The sequence below is a fragment of the Zonotrichia leucophrys genome, chromosome 6 (assembly GCF_028769735.1).
Source record: "Zonotrichia leucophrys gambelii isolate GWCS_2022_RI chromosome 6, RI_Zleu_2.0, whole genome shotgun sequence".
In the NCBI taxonomy this organism is placed as follows: Eukaryota; Metazoa; Chordata; class Aves; order Passeriformes; family Passerellidae; genus Zonotrichia; species Zonotrichia leucophrys.
This window is the reverse complement of record NC_088176.1, coordinates 26,977,096-27,000,256: the sequence shown is the minus strand read 5'-3', so window position 1 is coordinate 27,000,256 and position 23,161 is coordinate 26,977,096. Positions and strand designations below refer to the sequence as shown.

General features: G+C 38.5%; 1 protein-coding gene across 10 annotated transcripts in view; it reads right to left on the bottom strand.

Moving 5' to 3' along the window:
• Positions 1-23,161, bottom strand: part of GRID1 (glutamate ionotropic receptor delta type subunit 1) — a 511,036-nt gene that overhangs the window by 345,450 nt on the left and 142,425 nt on the right. Inside the window, exon 1 of one of the 10 annotated variants that reach the window (XM_064716081.1) lies at positions 4,387-4,476. The exons of 8 other annotated variants lie outside the window; for them this stretch is intronic. In XM_064716081.1, the coding sequence (XP_064572151.1) occupies positions 4,387-4,441 (55 nt within the window). In that variant the 5' untranslated portion in view covers positions 4,442-4,476. Of the gene's footprint in view, positions 1-4,386; positions 4,477-23,161 lie in introns of those variants that run through there. One more of the 10 variants, XM_064716082.1, reaches the window with a different exon arrangement.

Genomic DNA, 23,161 nt, shown 5'->3' with positions numbered 1-23,161 from the left:
AGCCTGTAAGTAATTCATAGGTACAAAGCCTGCTGCCTGGATCCAGTTCAGCAGAGCGGTAATTCCTCAATCTGAGTTAAGTGGGTTCCTTTCTCATCACCAGCAACACACTCTGCTCATTGTGCCTTTGAGCAGCAGGAGCTTCCTGTCCTAGATCTTGGCAGAGGGAGCTGCATTCTGACAGGGTCTATGCCACTTGGTAGGAGTTGACTTTCAGCCATTGCAGCATTTCAGATACCAAACAGAGCCCTTGGACAAAAAACTCAGAAGCTCCAAATTCTCATTTGTGCCACGGAGTCGGGTACTTCATTCTAGTGCATGTTTTATTTCCTTCCTAAATCATAACTATCCTCTAGGCAATACAGGACACGTTATCCACCACCAGTTTTTCAGAGCTTCCAAAACCAGAGATACACTTTATGGGCCAGTTATTTCTTGGGCACAGTACATACAGCACCTTGGGAGAGCAGCAGCTACAGGACTGTCTGATTTGCAGAAGGAGATGGTGAAATGACAACTCCAAACCCTGAACGAGCGGCCGGGTGCTTTGTGCCAAGCTCCTGGACAGGCTCCCAGCTGCCCTCCCCGTGCCTCAGGTCAGCCCTAACCTGCTCATCCCTCTGTTATCTCACTCTCAGCCTCTCCAGACCTGGGGCAGCCAAACAGGGTCGAGCTGTGAAGTAGGGTAAGGCACAACCTGAAAACAACTTCCACTTCCACAGAGTGAAATCAAGCACCAGCAGCTAAAGGGGAAGGGCTGCTGTGCACACTTACGTAACTGCCAAGGGCCTATAACCCTCAGACTCTTTTAACAAAGGCAAAAGTAGATTCTCCACAACTTTTAAGACTCAGAACAGCTTTTTTTTTTTTTTTTTTCCACAAGAGCTGCCTACTTCAAGAGGATACAAAGTTAAGGCTGGGTGAGATCTTTCAGCTCAGGCCTTTGTCTCAACTCAGAAAACAAAAAGAATGTAGGAGTAACAGCAGGATTTGTAACATGGTGATAGATTAAGTTTTTTAGATTTGCCTTCATAAAAATCAAACCGCCTGCACATGTTTTAGGGCAAAGTATTGCTGATGCTTCTAGCAAAGCATTTCAATTTTTAATTGGTTTTTAGTCCTCTATATTGTTTTTTTAACCCTTTTATTGATTTGAAGTCCTAAACTTCACTGATTTTAATGCTATAAAAGTTCCATTTACAATGCATTACGTCTATTGATATAGATTTAATACATCAATATCATGAAACTATTACTTGGCCAAGTAAAGGTTTCGCTCAACCCTAAAGACTTTGCTCTGCTGTTCAAAATCATTAAAGAAATATCTCATCTTTTGTCAATGCATGTTTTCTTCCCCCATTTTAAGAATTGCTGAAGTTAGCAAAAAATAATTTTAAAAGAAGTACAATGTTAATATATTCTGTATACCAATAAACTTTTGAAAATGAGAGACTTTCCAGCCTTCTAAAGCAATGTGTGGTTGGAGTTTTTGTTTATACATAAATACCTCCCAGTCTTTAACTGTGCTTGAGAGAAGCCAAATCACATGTGACAAAACAAGCTGGTAAATGGATTAATTTACATAGTGAGATATCCCTACAGGTCTGTGAGCACCCTATCCTGCTTTTTGTCATCAATGACATCAAGAAATTAAATTTAAACTTCTAAAACAAAGCATTTTGAGCTTAACACTTTATAGATAATACAAAATTTAAAAGTATATAAAGTATTACTTATCTTGTATAGTTTAATAATATATATTGAAATATGTGCTTTAAGTTAATTGTACAAATATATTCTAGAAAAGTATAAAATACAGCACTCAAACCACATTACCTAGAAATTACAGGGAAATCTCTTGCAAAGATCATGGCCTAAAACAGCAGAAAACCTCTTGGTAACTATTTGGAATTATGGCTATGAGTCAAGAGCTGAGGGAATTTCTCCATGTAGTAGCTTACCTTGTGTCACTAAATGCCCTTTGGAAAAAATGTGTAAATGACTCCTAGTTATTGAACAATACTCACTTATAAAACCACACATGGTTTAATTAATGTTTATAAGCTACACACTGTTTTTGCTTTGCACACATCTCCCCAAACAACCCTGAAAAAAAAAGTTACTTACAGAGCACAGATTGCCTAACCAGGCTTGGTTCAGTCTTGCTTGCATTGTTATATGACTGTTAACTATATGATATATAATTGTTAATTCTATGACCCCACTTCCCCCCCACAAGCCTTCCTGTGCCATCCAAGGCACTGAGGAGAAATGGAACTCACTAACCAGACTAAAAAACAAAGAAAAATATTTCTATGTCTATTTTTTCTTTTCCAGTTTTACCTTCCAAAACAGATGTTTACCAGAATTTTTCTGTGCTGTTTGGGTTTTTTTTAGTGTTTTGATGCTTAATAAAATAATGTCACTCATTGCACCAGTTCTGCACATAGGATGGTGAGCATACAAACATATAAAACACTGAAAAAACATTCAAAACCAGTGAAATCAGCCCAGATATGGATCCTTAGTATTACCTATGGCATAGCCTAGCTTAGCTCCCAGCCATATTTCTCACATCTATAGATGATCACAAGTATTGCAAAGCAAACTAAGGTATCATGACAAGTCAGATGAAATTAGCAACCTACAGAAAGTTTGGGTTAGTGAATTTGTTTAGCACTTCACTGGAGTTCTCCTAAAAAGGCTTGACAAACAGTTTTGTCCTTTTGGAACTTCAATATAAATGATTCCTCCATTCAAATTCAAGGGCTCCTCAGAGATATTTGATGTTCAGTATCCAGGGTTGGGTTTTTCTAGTTTGCTTGTTTGTGGGTGTTTTTTAGTTTGATCATTTTCTGGTTGTCATTTTGTTAAGGTTTTTCTCTGTTCTCTTTCTGGGTTTTTTTCCTCTTTGGAGGGGAAGAGTTGATTTTGCAAGGGTTTTCTTCTCCATTCTGAAGCAGTTGAGAGCTCTTTTAAGCTTTGAAAGAGCAACAAAATTGAGATCTCTTATCTTGGACCTAAGTCAAGAAGCTTGTAGATACCAGGAGAGTGATAGCACCCAAGGTTATCAGCCAGAGCAACCATGCCTTGGCAGCCAATAGAGAGCTTGCACTGAATCCATGGAATGCAGTCCATTCCTGACTATTATGTATTTCAGCAACTCCTTTTGGTTGCTGGCATAGTAGGGTCACCAGAAGGTGACCCCTGCTCTGTGCTGTCGCACTCTGCAGGGCCACAGGCCACATTCAGCATGCTGGCACATCCAACGAGCTGCCAGCACACAGCTGATGCTCTTCTCCATAGCAGTCCGAATCTCCCTACCACACATTCACACACGCCTCACAGAAGGAGATAAAGATGCACAGGCAGAAGCCAATTACTTCGGATCAAAAAGAGAGATTAGCAAAAGAGCAAACGGCAGTTAAGATGCTCAAAGGTGGTGAGAACTGGGCACCTAATTCCCATTTGGCACCTCCCTGTCACAGCTCAATCATTTGCCAGAAGTTTACTTTCAGAAAAAAGTCTGTATTCTGTTGCTCACATTCCACAGTTTCAACTTCAAAAGAGAAAAACAAAAAAGTCATGACACCAAACATTGTTAGAGAACAATTTTTCACCAAAAAAAATCTTTCAGAATGAGCCCACCAGTTAAATGTCATTGATAATCACCAAATATACTGCTTATGGTACAAGACTTTCTTCAAAGGAGGAAATAGACTAGCTATAAAAATCCATTTTTTGCTCGTTTTTTTGATGTTTGTTTCTGAAACTTAAACCAAACACTTTAGATACAACCAAGGATTTTATAACTAGCTCCACTTAGAACTCATTCATTGGCATTCATTCAAATGTGCTTAATACTATAGACACACATTCTTAAGTGATTACACTTTATGGTGCTTTAGTCTTTGAGGATTGCTAATGGGATACAAACTTTTCCACTCCATTTGGGTAATTAAAAACCACTTTTCCCTATGTCCAGGCTGAGGCAATGTTCAAATCCTATCTGCTTCCTGGCAAATAACAAATGAACAGGACAGGATAAAAGGACCATGTAGAATAAAAGGGATTTATCTTCCCTCTAAAGAGGGGAAAGCATCCAGCAAGGTCATTTCCCACAGACAAATTGGAAATCATCACCCTTTCAGTTGATACTATTTTTCCTTGACAAGTGAATAAGTCTTAAATGTTTTCAACTTGACACTGTATATTTTTTTTAAAAAGCTAGCACAGAACTGCAGATACACATTACATTTTCTTATTTTTTTGAGCATCAATTTTCTTCTTGTTTCAGAAAAATCCCATTACCTACCATCAACATCTTCATCTCATTAAAAGCCATACATAATTACTCAGTCTCCATGGATTATTCAAAGCACTCACATAAGCTTGCTTTCTGCTTACTCTGCTCCTTCCATGCCCCGACCCCTCTATACATGGCTCTGACCAATCAGTTACACGGCCATAAGAAAAGCAGCCCTTGTCATCTGCAGCAAAAAGAGGGCAGGTTCATGAAGCTTTGCCAAAGTAGGCTCTCCTGCTATAAGAAAAAAATCTTGTCTAAGTCACTGCAAGGCCTGACTGAAAAAAACCCCATGGTTTTCTAATCTTAAAAAAAAAAAAAAGTCCTTCAGGAAGATATTTCTTTTCATTTACACCAACTCATTAGCTGCCAAAATTGACCTCTGCTTTAAAACCACATATCTCCCTTCCAAATGGCATTTTCATTAAAATGAAATGCTTCTTGAAGCCTTTGGAGAATTTGCATTTAGTAGACAGAGCACACTGTCATCAAATTGTACACAATTAACCTGAAATTGGAATGAACTACTGAAAAGCAATTAAAGTAAACTATCAAAGAAATGAAAAAAAATTGGTAACTCTTCAGCAAACATTTTTTGGAACAAACACAGATGGGCTTGCAACAGGTCTATTCAAGAGAAGTCCAAGACATACCACACAGCAGAGTGTAAATCTGTCACTCCTAAAGCTTGCCAGGTAAATTTGTCCTGACATGACAGATTTTGCTCAAGTTTTTCTCTGATGTTCTCTTCAACACCTGAACTGGATGAAACCACGTTCTTCTTGCCTAATGTAAGAATGGACATAACCACACAGTGCATTCTCTGGGGTTTGCTTGGCAAGGTGTTTTTCATCATTGTTTCGGTTTCTAAAGAAGACAGAAAGCAATTAAGAAGCCAAGACAGGAACAAGTCACTGTGCACTGTCTGGAGGAGGACTGTCAGTAGCAAAGCTTACAGGCTTCTCAGCTCAGCAGCTTGATGAAAAGTCCTGACCAAGGCACTGGGGTCTTGGCATTTACCTCACTGTGTTTTGGATTAACACCTACAGAGCAGCAGAATTCAAAGATCAGACTCATATAATTACGGATTTCATGGAAACCTGCTTCCCATTCCATCCCCACAAAGCACTCAATAATGTTCTCAGTGAGTCACAGCCCTTACAGCAGCAAATTATTGTTCTCTACACCAAACAAGAAACACACAAGGTCATCTTCAGGCAAACTTCCTTCCCAGAGCTGATCTTAAAACTACCATTAGTAAAGGCACTGGCATCACACTGGTTGTTTAAGAGCATGACAAAGGCAGAAAGGGCAAGATGATGCCATGACTTTTCCTTCTATCACAATGACTCTTCCCTTCCCAGGTCTTGTTTGCAGGAACCAAAGCTTCCACTTAACCATGCTGACTCCCATTTCAGCACCAAGTCCCCTCTCTGCATTCTAACTGCCTTCCCTACTGCCACAGCAGCACCTCACCTTAGTTCTCTAGCCTGAAGCAACAGGCCCTGGCCATAATGGATAAGCACTAGGGATGGACGGAAGGAATAGAAAAGCTCCCTCTCAGAACAATTGGATTACTGCTGCATTCTGAGGACAGCAAGCACAAAAGGAACCAAGACCTGTTGCTTTGCAAGAGTAGCTCAGTCCTAAGTTCCACACACCTCAGGGTATGGAGCAAACTGAGCACGACAATCTCTATGGCAACCAAACTGCTTTTATTCTTCTTTTTTTACCCAGGAGACTCCTTTTAAAATATAGATGCTTAAAGCACATTTCACAGTCTGGTTTTGGAAATGTGGATGGAAATAGAAGAGCTTTACTTAGCACTACTTAAATAACAACAAAAAAGTCCTTACAGCAAAAGCACGATGACTTGTCCCTTGCCCACTCTCCAAAAATAGCCCAACAATCAAATGTTAACAAGTCACAACAATCTGAAAAACTAACCCAAAGTCATGTATTTTACAGTAATCCTAGGGGAATATTATGCCTGGAAGAAAACCCTCTTGAGGTTTGACTAATTCTCTGTAGCTTTTATAAATAATCCTAAAATTCAGACCTCAAAGAAATCCTGACTACCAGTCTTGAGCTTCTCATTAACAGGACATAAATAGGTTTCTTCTCTCTAACCTTTAGGTTAGCTTCAGAGAATGCAACTGAAATTCTAACAAATTTTAAGAGTGGCAGGTAGTATTTTCAGGCTTGTATTATCAGAAACAGATAGAAGTTTCATAGTTTGAGGAAATATGTATTTCATTGAAGGTTGTCACCACGCAGCCTTCCTGCAGGTCATCTCTACACTGCAGCCACATCCCTTGGAAAATTACATAACCCTCAACTACTTTTAAGTGAACGTTGTTCCAATGTCCTGCTCTACTACAATAATCTCACCAATTCATTAACATTTCTTGAGACATTTGGAAAGCATAAACCATAGTAGTCCTACTCCAGTTTCTCCTAATTTCATTTGAATCCAAAAGTTTTGAGATATTTTGTGGGTTTTGTACATTTTCTTATAGTGGATCGACCACCCTGCTTAGAGTAATACCATGGAAGTTTTCAAATTCTTTAATGTAGCACCTGATCACATATATACATCAGCACTGCTGGGTTGTGCTACATAAAATAAGTAGAAGTTTAGTTAAAGTAAGCTACAAATGCCACCTTTTTGTTTCTGCAAAAAGTTCTAACTAAACATGTGGATTTTTAATTATTTGAATTCCCATTTCCACTATGTACATTAGAAGCTCCAAGCCCAAGTATTTAATCAAGACCCAAAATTGAAAAAAAAGGGAAAAAAACCAGAACAATTTTCACAAGATACTGTTCAAATTATTTGTACATCATAATCAGAATGACTGGGGAATACCTATAGCATATGGATTTTAATTTCAAATCATTCTAATCTAAACAGTTTGAAAAAATTACCTCCTCACACTACCTGCTTAATACAAGTCTCTTTTTCTATCCCAGAGTTGTATCCTGCTTTGGGGCCACACAGCTACTGGAAGTGTTACATTCTGGACTCACAAGCAGGATTCTAAGATTTCTAACTGTTGACCTTCCAGTGTTTTTTTAAAAGCCTCCAAAATAATAACCACAGCAACAGATTCTGGGTAGAGTATGCAATGTCCAAAAGTTTTGTAGGGCCATTTATAACCCAGGATGACAACCACAGTGCATCATTTGTATTTGATTTTTATTTTTAGGTACTTTTAGGCAGCAGTTTCCAAATTAAAGGATTCAACCTGTTCTGACACCAGCTACTTCACATGACCTCCACTGCCAGATGGAGCAGTATTACTTCCAAGTCAAACCTGAGGGAGTTGGCCTGTGATTTAGAGTAGGGGAGAAGGAGGGAAGATGTCAGGGGGGTGTTTTGCCTTTTTTAATTGTACACAGTGCTATTTTTTCTGCACCTGTAGACAAGGCATTCTGCTGGTCTCAATTATATTTTTTGTTGCAGGTACAGTGGAGCATAGCAACAGTAATGGAAAACCATCACGTGAGCTCTACAGATCACTGAAGGCTGCTCCCAATTTTCAAAGGGACAGTCTGTTCATACTTGATGATCCAGGCATGCAGCACACAGGTATTTCACCACCCTGCCTCCCAGAGCAAAGACCCAAAGACCACCTCATCCACACAGCTCAACAAGGAGGCTGCAGCTGGAAATTAAAAGGGGGAAGGAATGATTGTGTAGTGTTTGAGCCACTACATCCTCCCACTCCCATGGCCAACAAAATCAGAAGGTATAGCCTCAAACAATAAATGAGGCTTCAAAAATATCCACCTTTTTCTACACAAAATAGTGTGTTTTGTAAGGACTTTGCTTACTACTTCAACATCCTCTCCCACAATACTTTTATTTCATTCTGGTTGGCTTATCCAGTCACTCAGCAACCCAATACTATTTATGTTGCATCATCTTATTGATTTTTAAAATATCTATGGCTGTAATTTGGTATTAATTTTTATATTTTGATTATGAATTCATGATAGAAAGGGCAGAACTGACAGCTGCAATTCACAGACCAGTATTAAACCAGTAAATTAACCCATGTAAACACTGAATTTCTGCCAACAGCTCTCAGCCTTTCAAATTATTAAGCGTGAATTACAATAACAAATAGATGAGGCAGGAAGGAAATAATTTTAATAATTACTGAATTATGCATATTAAGATAAGACTTAGAATCTTAATTAAACCCTGGCCTTTACTCAATCACTATATAGGCAAGTAAGCAAAAGCATTAGTTGCCACAGGCACAATAAAATGGGTGAGTATTGATAACTGCAGGCAGTTCTCAAGCAGTCTTCTTCCCTGGACTATGTATGAAACTTAAAAAAAAAATAACTGAAATGTTCTATGTGAAAGATTGCAACAGAAAAAAAAATCACTAATACTTTGATGCAATAAAGAACAGCATTATATATTTTCAACATTTCCACGCATCTTGTAATTATGCAGTAATGCTTGTTTATATGCAGAACCCTGCTTGGCAGGGCATACAAATATAACAAGGAACAATTTTTCTGTCCTAGTTAGCTATCCCTAATTCTTCCTCAGTACAAGCAACTGTGTGAGGCTTGGAATTTCATTTACAAAGTGGTTTCTATGCCGCAGTTGCTCTGCATGCAGTGCCACAGGTGCCCTTGGTGCTTTGCAGACAGAGCAGCGAGTCTGTAGAATGCAGACACTGGAAGTACCTGCTGCATTGTTCCTCAAGTCTGGAAACACACCTGCAAGTCTGGTTTCTATCATCTACAGCAAATGAAAACTGCACAATTTACTCATGTCCACAAAGCATCTCAAAAAGAAATGTTTATCCTCAACACTGGCACATGACCCCGCACAAAAGTTGCACGTGGAAAAACACACAGATGTCAGGTATCAAGGGATCAGAAACAAAATGCTTTTTTACAGGGTTCTGCTGGGATTGCTGATAACCAGGGGAAGCCCTTACTGCTCCCAGTTCCCCCAGTGAGGATACAAGCTGCTGCTGTGTCTGCCCCGGTCTGAAGGAAACACCTGGCCACACCCATAGCAACTCAATGCATTGATCCAGTGAGGCTGAGCAAGAGAGTCTTTCCCTAAATTTAGTGCTTAAGAATCCAGTAAGGCGATCCTTTTGGCAGAAGATATTAATTCTACTCATTCATTCTCTATTTCAACTACACCTTTGAAAAACAGTCCCATTTTACATTGCCAATTCTAAAGTTTCCTTTAAATTAATGTTCTGGAGTTGGTCACAAAACCTGCAGACAAAATCACATCAAATAAAAATACACACCTAACCCAATCAAATCTCATGGGCACCATTATAAACCACAGAGAGCACATTAGCCAGCCTTCATGTTTAATTGCAAACACATTTGAAGGTTTTCATTTTATTCATTGCTCACTGGCATCAAGCCACAGGTAAACTGCCTCTGGCAGCAAAACAAACAGGGTAGGTGACAAAGGGTGGACAAGAAGAGAGAAGGAGGGAATAGGTGATGGAAACAGATACAGAAAACATTTGTCCGTTCTTTTATAGGCTACTTCTTGTATAAAGCTACAGCTACCACACAGTTTTAACCTCCTGAGCTGAAGTGGACTGAGGACTTTACTATTCCTTCCCTAACAGGATTCAGAATCACAGTATGATAAATAAATAAAGCCACATCCCAAATATACCACAGGCTGGCCCAGTAACTGAGTGGAAGTCTTGAAACACTAGCCCTTCCTCAAATGTATGGCTGTTCAGACTTTCTGCACAAAAAAAGAGGAAGATGAGACAGAACAGAATTTGATCTTTTTTCTACTTCCAAGTACACTTCTGTGCAGATACTACCAGAAAAAAAAAAAAAAAAAAGTCTAATGCCTGCATGCAGGAATTTTATTACACATCCCCACTGGCAGACTAAGTCCACCTAAACAGTAAATGAGGATGTTTCACACTCTCACCTGCTGCCCATACAGAACTTTTTTTTTTCTGCTCCTTACCACCACAGGAAAGAAGAAAAAGCTCTTGAATTTTTATTTGTAAATAGACCTGATCTTCAACCTCTTGCCTGCAGTTCCTACATTACAGCATACATGATTCAAACAATATACAAGCATTAGATTCTGGTTTAGTAAGTTCTATCACTCAAGATGAGGTCCTGAACTACTTGGAGCTGGGCTGATTTTTGAGGACATTGTAAGGCTGCTAAAACTCAAGGGCATTGGCAGTAAAAGCAAGAATTCTTGTATTATTATAATTCCATTTCATCATCACTCAAGGTGAACACAAACAGAGGGATTTTCCTTGTCACAACTAGACTTCACTTTGAAAAGTAATGGAGCATTTGTTTGTTTTAAAGGAACTTATCTTATTTTGGAAATAAAAATTGTATAAGCTGTTTGTACTTACTGAAAAATAGGACAGTTACAGTGCAATTCCTACCATGAAGACATCTTTCAAATCATTAAGAAGCCAGCTACTTGACAGGGTACTGGTAGCCCTAAAGTAGATGCACAGCTGGACAAGCATAAATCCCCTATTTTAAATTGGGCTTATCCCTTTGCTAGTCAGACAATAGTTTCAATTTTGCAATTCCACTGCTCAGACACTACATGAGTTGTAAATCCTCTCTCACAAAGAGCTGAATTCTCTTCTTCAAGTATTGTTATGAAATAAACATATTGATCTCCAAGACCTTTTGAAGCTGGGAACCAGCTCCAGGAAAGGAAACTCAAAGCTATGCTGGCATGCAATACATTATTCCGCCAATTTTTCAATCAAGTATGCAAGCAGAGAGAAGACTGCATCAGAGAAAGTTGGAGAATGAGCCACCTTTGTTCAAATGAGAAAACTATGACTGAGGAATCAGCTCTACCTCAGTAGAGCAACCAGCTGCACCTGGAGATAAAGAAGAGTGTAGATTTGTATGTGTAGCTTTCTTGGGATGGAAATTCTTACAGACCCCGACTTCAAATCATAAACCTAAAAGCAAGATGAAGAGATGCCTGTTGGTAAATCCTCCCACTATTTCCCACATCTCCCTCCTTACTTTTTATACATGACAGATGAAAACAGGCTATTTCACAGAATCACAAAAGCAATTAGGTAGGAAAAGACCTCTGAGATCATCAAGTCCAACCTATGACCAAACACCACCATGTCAACTAGACCAGAGCATTAAGTACCACATCCAGCCTTTCTTTAAACAGCTCTAGGGATAGTGACTCCCCCATCTCTGGGCAGACCATTCCATTTGTTACTAAAATTCTAGTTTCTAACTTTTATATTAAAAAAAATAAAATCCTATTTATAAAATCACTGTTAGCTACATTTTCCCTACCACCTGTAATATCACTCAGGGCAGAGTATGCCTTTATAGGGGAAAATAAGCACAAAAAGCATATGGAAAGCTTAATGGAAGAAAAATATTATGCAAGAAGAAAGATGATGGAATGAAACTTTAAACTAAGAAACCACAGGTGCAAATATTTGAAATAGCCAGACACTTGTTCCATAACATAGCATTTTGCAGTAAGAGCCTGAAAATTCGTAAATATGAATGCTAGTGTGTGTTCTGTCTTAAGACTCTTCAAATAAAGTATTTACAATGAGCACTTGTGTGTACATATAAGAGCTGGTTTACCTAAAATCAGCAAGAGCCATCTTGCACTAGCAGGTTAGAGAGAGAGACGGAGAGAATGCATGTGTTCAATGCATCATAAAACCCCAGTTTTCATCCAGGATGATTTAGAGGAAGAAAGCACATGATGTCAGCAGATCATCCAAATGTGGAACAGACTGCCTGCTAAATAAAATCTGTTGGGGCTGCTGAATGAAACTAAGTTAATTTGGCAGGTGGACTCCTAACCTAAGTTGCTCTTAATTTACAGACGCTTTTTGCCAGACAAGGGAGTCTTGCTTACAAGGCATTTGCAGGGTACTAGGATAGAATGCAAATTCAAATATGTTTCATTGTTCCTCAGGAAAATTCCCCAAAGGGTGCACTGCACTGGAAAATAACAGAGCATCATGCCATCTGGAAGTTCACAGTAGCGTAGATGCAAATAATTAGAGTTCAGAGTTGCAAAGAGAATTCTTCCCCTTTCTCCCACCAGATCTTAACAATTTTGTTTCTTCTAATTCAGCCAGACACATGAAAACTTGTGAACAAATGCAGCAAGCAAGGTCACCCCGACAACAAGCGGTCCAATCTTTTGGGGCATTTTTGCCCCTTCCAGTTCAGCCACCCCATTAGGAGCACACAGCCCACAACACTGCATTGAGTGACTTCTTGTCTGCTCATTATCTGCGTGGATAGAAGGTACAGAAAACCAAACTCACCATCAAAAGCAACCACATAGCTTGCTAAGCTCTCCCAGATGAGGATGGAGGCTCAGATCTTGGTCAGTGTACAGTACAGTACACTGTATATGTACAGACATGACAAGAGTGTCTCCAGCAGGAGTATAGCATTGCCTCCTCACTGCAAAGCAATATTTTCACTTACATAGTGCCACTGAAGAGTTTCACATCAATGTTTATATCTAAGGATTTTCCCTCTGACTTGATTAAAGTAGAATTTGGGGGAAAAAAAAGTGGCCTCATGGTGACTTCAGACCTCCAGCATGCAGAGATGTTGGTGATTAGCATCATCCCAAGGGCTGCACACAAGCATATTTGAGCAGCCTGTTTGGTTCACAGTTCCTTAATGACAATGCCTGTGTCTCTGCTGTAGCAGTTATGCAATCATTCCTTTAGCCTGTGACCCGATGACAAGCTAAGATGATGTGAATGAATGTGACAGAGTCCATCCACTCTTTTCTTAATTCTTCTGAGATTACTGAGTTCAGGCTGGCAGGGTTTCAAAGTAGTAGAACGTAACAATTCAATCCTGGTTTTCCAGATTAAAAATCTTAGCGTGAGGTAGGGAAGACAGAGAGGAGTGATGGGTCAATACAGCTGGCTTAGAAGCAGTTCTTATGAAAAGCCAAACAACTACTCAATGTTACTTTCAGCCAACAATTGAAATGCCCAGAAAAATAACTTCGGAATCATTACAATGAAAAATGTGTAAATCATATTTCTAGTGTGCATGACTGTATGATTAATTAAAACTAAATACAACAGTTATTGTGTGTAAAACAGCAATCTAAAAAGCACTGAAGTTGAAGAACACAACAATAAATAAGTACTGACTTCTGCATGCTAACTCGATTAACTGCAAGATTGTAACAGGCTGAAAATGAAAATGTGTCCATTTTCAGCCTCAGAGGCCTTTAATAAACTAGCATTCCTCTTTTATTCATTTGCAAGACCTGAAGTAGCTCCTATTCTTCATTCATTTGACTAGCAGTCTCCTTTACCAGTGAGGCTGATATCATCCTAAACCACATCAGTGCTCTTGCCACTCCTTTCTCCTACTCTGTACAGAAATCTTTCACCATTCCCCACCAGCTTCATTAAATCCATTCTAAAACCTGTCCAGTAAAGACCAGCCCTGTATTCAACAATCAAAGGCCTGCAGGAAAAAGGGTATGAGAAGTCTTGCTTTTCAAATCTTAGCTTCTACTGCAGAATGAGAATAAGTAAGAAAATTAAGGTTTCTTCACAGCTATGAATCAAATTCAAGTCCAGGGAAATTTCCTGGCTGGAATGGAAAAGTTATCAAAAAAAAGCACTGACCATTGAGGTCTCTCCTTTTTATAAAGCAACAATAGAAAGGCCCATTAAATTGCAACTTGAAGAGGGGGAAAACAGTACTTCCTTGTATGAAACATTCAAACAGATCTTGAAACAGTTAAAACAGTAATAACAACCCCGTTCTGAAGAGGAAGAGACTTAATTACAGACAAAGTAAACTGGGCATTTCATGCCCCAAAGAGTCAAAGAAGGAGAGAAAAAGCTGAAGAAAGTTCCCAGGTCCATGCCCATCATTCTACCTGCTAAACAACCATTTTTCACTACCTGAGCATTATAGCTCTGATAAAATGGTATTTATTAAGGGAAGGCCTCAACAGATTAAACTTCCAGAGTGCAACAACAAAGAACAAATACATATGAAACCAAATCCTATAGCGGACAGCCTCTTTCCCAGCTCTCTTGTTGCATGATATTCTGCATCACAGCATGACATCAATGAATGCCTTCCAAAAGTGAGGCAACAAGCAAAGGCAGCCAAAAATGTATTTGGAAATAATTCCACATTTTTGCAGATCATATCTTCAAAATAAATATCCTTTTAGTCTACACATATCTCACAACAACCAGCATGCTGCTTTTTAGAGTACTACTGAAACCACCTGTGCTCAATGCAGTCATTCCATCACCACATCCTTCCTCCAGGACAAACATGACAAAGCCTACAAAGCATATCCTCAACTCATGAGGTGAGTAGCCATACAGTAAAGTTCCTCAATTTTGGAGATCTAGCTTTCCATCTTACTCAAAGAAGACTAAGCCAAGCTTTCCAGGTACTTGCATGTTAGCAATTCAGCATTCCCTCACCTGAAATCACTTCTGTCCTGTACAAAAGTAAACAACAGAATGTAAATTCTCATATTAAGGAACAGGTCTGTCAATCCAGGGAAGTTTCACTTCCCTGGAAGTGAAGAATCATTCAGAAGAATAATTCAGAGCTTCACAGAACATCCATTTTCACAGAATTTAATCACACTGGTTGACCAAAACCACTTTTCCTGAGTAACCAACTTGTTGAAGAGTTCCCTTCAATGAATTTAAGATAAACTGTGAGCTACATTGAGAGGACTGCTTAGAATTCCCATTAAGAACAACGTATCTGTATCAAAAACACATTTTACTATTTTGTTTCTCTTCCTTTTTTGTTTTCAACATCACACCACTAGCACAGTACTGCGAAGTATTGTTACAACTATACTTTTCAGGACATGGATCTGTCCTAAACAGCCTATCATTGATTGTTCTGAATAATACTTCTTAAGTGCAAAGGAAAAGATGGAACAGGAATAAAGAGGTCAGCTATTTAAAAAAAAATATTAAAATATTTTAAAACCTAATTATTTTATGATGAAGATCACCGAAAGATCCCTTTCCGTAAGTTGTGAGGGCCTCCTGTAAAGTACTTCACCTTTATTTGCCAGACACCATTTCTAATAATTAAACTTCCTGAACTTCTCATTCTGCATGGACTTCATGCTGACATCGTTTTGACATACATTTTCTGTTAAATTACTGATTCTTTGCCAGTTAAGAAGCAACTTTCTCACAGTGAAACTGAACATGAGCAACATGAACACCACTCCGCAGCATGGAATTTCTTTTTAAAAAAAAGGACAAGAAATTTAAAAAGAAAAAAAAAGTTTTTTCTTACATTAGTTTTAATAAGTTATTTTTGTTTCTTGTGTAGCAGACATGGAAAAACCAGTTAGTTGTGACTGCAGAAGTCAGGAAGCTCTGCTGTTAGACAATTTCATTCTCTGCACAGGTTCTCAAACTATTTCCAGATGACAGAAAATGCAATAGAGGGCAATAAGCATTAAAAAAACCCCACACACAAATGCATCTTATTTTAGATTGAAGGGCACCACAGGTGAAAGCCACACTGATTTACCCTGTTTTCATGGAGCTATAAAGATAAATAGTGAAAGAACAAGCAGAGCTCCATCACCTGTTCCATACAGCTAGGGAGAGTCAGAGCTTGCAGTGACAAAACCACAGCAATGCAAATCATTTAACAGCAGAGAAGCTGGGAAGTACAGACAATGGACTCAGGGAGGGGACTCGGCTCCCTGGGGCTGGGTCTCTATCTGAAAGCCTTCCTTCTGAATACAACTTGCAGGGAATGAAATTACTCTATTCTGAATAAAGGTAGAGACCATGGTTCTCTTCAAGCATAACCCACAATCTTCCTGGTGGAAGAACTTTCATGCTAAGATCACTACATGTTTTAGCTTTAAACAAACCCTCAAAAAGGCTTCTAAAAGCAAAGTTTTCTGCGCTTTTTGGTATTCTTCCTCACTACAGAGCTCTTCACACCTTTGTCAGGAACAGCCAGACACACCACAGCCATGCTTTTGGGTAGAAACAAAAGCATGGAAGATTAATTGGCCACCTTCAGGCACTGAAAGAGATGAGCATTTGAAATAAACATAAGGGTAAGAAAATGAGAAGTAATTAACCTTTCTGGCTCATCTGTCTCCCTGTGCTTGCAACCTGGCATGCAGTTTTGTCACATCAATAAGAAAATATCTGATCCAGATACTGGTACTTTCATCAGCCCAGCACTCTTCAGTGCTCTCTATGAGATGAAAATAAAGCATATTCCTCCATCTGAGCCATCACCAGCATGGAGGCGAGAATAGAGACTATTTCCAAAAGGCAAACACCATTAAAAAATGAAATCTTCATTACAGGAAAAGCTTTTTTGCCCCATTTAAGTATCTGGTACAGGTGTGTACCATTGAAAAGTGTTTTGTGATAGCCATTTTTGAACCAATATCCTCTATATGATGTAACAGTGTTTGGGAGTGGGAAACTTAGCTTCTTATCCCACCAATCACCTGATTCTTTAATTCTGCATCAGTCATAACTGGTTGATTCACTGCAGGAGTAGGTTAGATCACCAAAAGAGTTTTCGGTGGAAATGTGATACAGACTTATTCAGGAACAGGCTTGCAATTAAAGCGAAGTTTTCACTAAATCAGAGAAGAAGGAAAAACCAAACAAAACACAAAAATGACGAAGACTCTGCATTTTTCTGAGCATAATATGAAGATGCAGTCCTACTGTATAATCCTCTGGTCTACTAACCTTGCATTTTGTTTATCCATGATGTCAACAGAAAACTCAGTTCAATAGAAATTACTTACATATGGCCAAAGCTTGTTCGAACTAAAAATACAAGAAAGAAAGAAAAGCAACAAATTTGTCATGCCACACTGCTGTGCTGAGAATAAAATCCACTGCACAACCCTCCTGCTCCACACCAACAGCCAAAGAATTTCTCAGCCTCAGTTACTGATGCCTTCAGTACATGGGCTGGGGAGGCACAAGCACAGCTGGACAAGTGTCCTCTTGGACATTCAGCCTAAGGAATAGCACAGCAGAGTTGGTTGGGATAATTAGCAGTTGTAGGTTAAGATCCAGCAATTCCTAGCACAGAAGCAGTTTTGTTGAAAAAGAAAGTCAAAGAGACACCTGTGAACAACCCTCCAGTCCCCTAACAAGCAAGGACTAAAAATTTTCTAACATCAGAACTGAAACTCACTTGTCTAAATTATTTTAAACTCTACTCCTATTGTACTGGGAGGGAAGTAGAACCTCCCATGGGTGTTTTCAGAGTTCACAACAGAGAAGAATCCTTTTTTTCCTTAGTATCCATTTTATCTTGGATAACAATGACATTGTGAAGCGCATGCAGTGATGAAGACCATAGAATTTCACATACATTCAGACTCCTTCCTCTTTTACTCCCACCCGCTTCCCCCACCACACCCCAGAGTGACAATCTTTTTCAATTTGTCATATGAAAGTCTGTCAAATGAAAATTTTTTCTCCATCACCATATAATCTCCACTGATGAATGATCAGGAATCTCTACCAATTTACACAGATAAAGACTTCAGAAAAATACAAAAGCTTTTCAAACTAACAAAGACTTGACTGATTTGAGTTGCACACAATCTCTAGTCATCTGGAGCTTTAGTTTTCCTGTACAAAACGAGACAGTGATGCTCTCCTGGAGAGCACAGCCATCTTGCATGCCTTGTTCCCTTCCTGCATCACACACACAAGGGGAAGATCAGTGCTGTGCCTGCAGTGCAAAGACTGCTAGTGACAGCAAGACTGCCAAGCTCCAAAGAGAACCTTGGCAGTAAAAAATCTACTAAAAAAAGGTGCTTGTTTGTTTTCTATAGGTCAGTAGTTTGAATTCTGTCCAAGTCAACACCACACAAAGGTTGGTATCGGATGCCTGATCTTGAGGTGCTAAATGGTCTCAACTCTGACAGCAGAATCTCACCAGCTTTGCTCTCTGAGGGTCTGCTCTGACATGTCGGGAAGGGGTGATTGCATTTAGCTGCTTTGAGCACAAGCCCACAGAAAAACACCCTCATTAGAACTGTCACCTTTATACCTCTCCACAGAGAAGCTAAAGACCTCAGCAAGCAAGTGACCTCCTCTCTCCTGCAGCAATTCCCCGAGGACTGAGGCAGCTCATGGACAAAACTTGGAGATTACAACCTGTATCTGGATTCACAGGTTACAATTTTCCCTTTGGTTAATCAAGACCTTTTTACACAAGGCAATAAAAACTAACAAAGCAAAAAATTAACAAGTAACACCTTCTAAGTAAAAGGAAATAGGGCTAGTGGACCTCAAAATAGGGGCAGTGGACCTAAAAATTGTGAAGAACACATCTGATTTTGTTGTTCCAAGTAACAACAGGAGTTTCTATTAAGCCAACAGAAGTGTGCAAAAGGCAAGAATCCCAAGTCTGATGGAGTTGAAACATTTAATCTTCTGTTAATATACTGCTAATATTTTTGAATATATGACATCCAATAGAGGCTATATTCACCCTAACATCTCTAACAACCCTAAATCCCTGAAAGAGCCACAGATTTTTACAAGGTTTGTTTACCACAATGTTTCATTCCAGTCCACTGCTCCAACCCCAGATTTTAAAATTATAAATACTATTCTTAGCTCCAAGGGAAAAAAAAAAAATATTAAGTATTGTTCCATTCACAGGTTACAGCTTTAGCATCCTAAACCCCCATGCAATTAGAGATGGGAACTTCCAACGCTTGCATCTCGCTCTGGAAGGTCCCCAGATAGATGATTTACAATCTGTAACATTTTTATAGATCATAAGGCTGGTTTTCATCTCTTTTATGAGATCTTTTAAAATTTATAAGTTTTCATTTTCCCCTCCCTTGGAGTCCAGTTATTAGTGAAGAGAGGCTTTATAGGTAGCGGGGAAGAAGGAAATTATCAGATTAAAAACAAACAGAAAAAAATCCATAGAATATTTCAACTCCTCCATTCTATAAAAGAATGAGGAATAAACTAGCTTGGTAGGACAGTGCTTAATCATTTAAGATACATTTGGACACTTCTGAATCCATTTATAGCCTATGTTACAGAACATAACATCAACATTATAATTTATTCTAAGCACATAGTACAAAAAGAACAACTTTAGAACAAACATTTTATTTTAAAAATGAGTTTTAATTGGTAAGCAAAAACTTAGGGAGAATTAGAAATTTCACAAAAATGTCAAATCTACAGCACCATAAATTTTAATGTCATAGATTATTACTCATTTCAGCTATCACGAAGAAGAAAATTTTAACTTAGCAATAAAAACTCCTCACACAAACCTAGAATACCTTTCTTCCAATATTTAGAATGGTTTCTCTCTAATTCTCCTCTTTCTTTTGTATTTAAAATACTTGAACTAAGTGGTTAAGGTTATTTACAGGGAAGAGAGGATAAATACCAATGTAGAACTTCAAATAAATAGATTTTGTACTGCTTCATGAGAATAAAGTGCAACTACAGAGATTCAGCTCTGATCAAACAAGTTCTAAGCTACACAGATAGATTAGGATCTTTGACTTAATCATACATTCTCCTCAGAGGGCTTTAGAATTTTATAAATAAATATTTTGCTATTAATAAGATGTATTCTCCAGATCATTTTAAGATACACATCTTGAAGAAAAAGACTTTGTTCTTCAAAATTATGCTTTTATCATATTAACTTCCTTGTTTTTTAAAATCTCATCTATCTTTTTTCACTAAGGTATTCACTTCTGTTTTGTACAGCATTCATCTCTCTTTTAAAAGGCCGGCTGAACAAGTGTAAGAAAACTAAAAATACCTTGTTTTTAAATAGGTGAAATAGCACTTAGCATAGTTATTATCTAAAAAAAAACCAGCTGTTACATTTATCTTTCAAGAAAAAAGAACTTAAGAACCATTTTTCAGCAAGATGCAGACAATTGTCAGAAGGTGTCTATTCAAGTTAAATTGCATAGCTTAACCCACATAATACAACCCCAAACAAGCACAGTATTGCTTATTAAAGGATATGTTTTCCCAACAGGAGAAACTACTCAGCATTTGAAAAAAAATCCTACACTTAAATTATAATTTGTCATTTCATTCTTAATTTCAAAGATAGATCATTAACATTCACATACATGGAATTTTGTGGCAAATGCAACAGCAGAAAGCTGAAGCATCTTTCCCATACAAGCAAACATGTTGCTAGAAGAGCAATCACTTCCTATAACATAAGATTTGGAAGAAAACGTTTCCAATCTGGAATGATATTTTTAAGTAAAAAAAAAAAAAAGTAGAACAGAAGCCAAATGTCTGATAAACAATGTTTACAAAAAATCCAAACAAACAAAACCAAAATAAGCAAAAAAAATTAAAAAAACCCCACAGAAAAAAAAGCAAGCATACAAAAGTCCTGACATACCCAGGGGTAAGCAACAAGTACGCTGAAAAGAATAATTAGCAAAGCACAAATATTTACAAGGTAGTGAAACACAGCTTTCCACTCACACAGAAATTGGGCAGTAAAGAGCAGATATAGAACAGATGACAGTGACAATTTCATTTGGAAATTCAAGGGTTGTTTTCCAAACAAGTCTGTGCCTCAGTTTCATTAATCCATAGGTCAACCAAAGTAGCCAGGCAAAGGTAGCCCAAGCCAATCTCCACACCCTTTGGCTCAACAAAAAGAAGAGCGACCTCTTCCCTCTTCAGTTTCTATTTCCAGCAAATCCAAAGAGAAAAGGGGGGAAAAGATAGAGAATACTTATGAGTTGAATTTGAGGCAAAATTCAAAATTTCAGTTCTGGCTGCAAAAGCCCAGTAGTACTTGCTCATTTCCCCACCCTCCTTTCTACCTGCCTATTCTCTAAAGCTTCACAAGGATTCTTAGACAAAGAGACAATCACTAAGCTCAGAGACATGCGCCTCCTCTTGATGTCACACAAGGTCATGACTTGCATGCCTGCTCAGCAGGGGGACAAATACCACATGGACTGTTCTGGAAGGCATTGTGCTTGAAGATTTCAATGTACCAAAACATGTCTCGTTCAGTTTAAACATGTGAAGTCGGTTCTAGTAGCACATAAACCTGTAAATTCATTACCAAAAGGCCCAACTGCTATTGTTTACATTCCTTGAACAAAGATGACAATCACATTTCACAGGTTATTCCCTGCCTTATCAAAAGGCATTAATACAATTGTAATAATCCCATAGTAGATATCAGCATGTTCTGTTTGAAGCATGATAAACATTTTTCAGAACTTTAGCCTAAGTGCATATGTTTTGCAAAGCCAGGGTTTTCCACAGCAACTGCTGAGAGACCACATAAATATAAACATAATTCTTCTGGTACTGAAAACCCCTTGGACCAGATCAATCAGCAAACTTTAGTATTGGGTTGGCTTCCAACCAATCTCCTGTCAGAGATCTGTCATAGCAGACAATCTGTAATATAAGTTCCTCAGAATTCACTCCCTGAGAGCACAGGATTTATGCAGTGCACAGCTTCCAAAGCTCTGTCCAAGACCGAAAGCCTTGCACATAAAGCACCAACTCTAAGTACAGTTGTAAGCACTTTGAACACGTCAGTTCACAGCATGGAACAGCTGGGTGCTTTGCATTCATCTCTGTTCAACTCATGAGTACTTCATCAAACCATCCAGCATCCAAGATTCCAGCCCTCCAAAACATTTGTAATCTGCCTCATGTATTGTTCCATGAAACAATAAAGAGCTCAATATCTCTCCCACTGTTTTATGAGGTTAACCTTTCTCTCCCTTGAATAATACATCACTACTACTAAATGTGTGGTCCTCGAGTTGCTTCCAAAAAGGTTAAAAACCTCCTTCTCCTCAAACCTAGTCCACTACAAAATAAGTAGTAAATCATCTTTATTATAAATGCAGACTATTTTCTCAGCTACATCTCCCTTCCACAGAACAAATTTGTTTTCCTGATGGTTTAACAAATACCACAGAATCATAGAACTCCACACCTCCCTGGGCAGCTGTTCCAGTGCTCTGCCCCACTTCACATAACGTTCCTTCCCCATGTCATTCAACACCAAATGCCACAAGAGCATTCTCCCCCCTCCATCTAGTTCCATGCAAACTGACACACATATTAAATAGAGAAAAGCTGTAAAAAGTTGGTACCAACACCACCAAACTTTCAAGTAACCTAGAAAAAACTTTTGAAGTAAAGCTTTTATTTCTTCAAATATTGCTCAGTTGTTCTGAGATAAATTTAGCAAGATGATCAAACAAAACCCTTAATTAACTCAATTTATTCTCTCTATAGTTATTCTACACATTGTGATCCACCTACAACTTTAACAAAATACACTTTCTAAAATTTATTTTTCTGAAGCAAGAGTAGATCCTCGCTGCTCTGGTGGCTTCAACAGGCAAGGTGAGGGGGAATAAATGATGGTGGAGTATAACAAGTAGTTCTGTAAGTAGGAAAACAAGTCAGAGCAATTTCCAATAGGTTTATGTCCTAAGAGGAGCCAATTCTGGAATCTAAAGCATAAATCATTTCAGGAAATACAAGGGATTCCATGGCCAAGAAGTAAACAAGACTGTTCACCTGCAGTTGAAATTCTGCTGTGGTAAAAAAAGGGAAGCCCCTGCTCCAACACAGGGCCTCCTTCACAGCAGGGAATCCTAATGGGATCTCCCCAAAACAGCCCTCTCTTCTTTGATTTTGCTCTCTTGTCAAGTTCAGCTGAAATTAAACCAGACTACAAGAGAAGAGGAAATACACCTGTAAGCACAAACAAATTTCCCTTGGAAAACAAGATGTAATTTTAAAA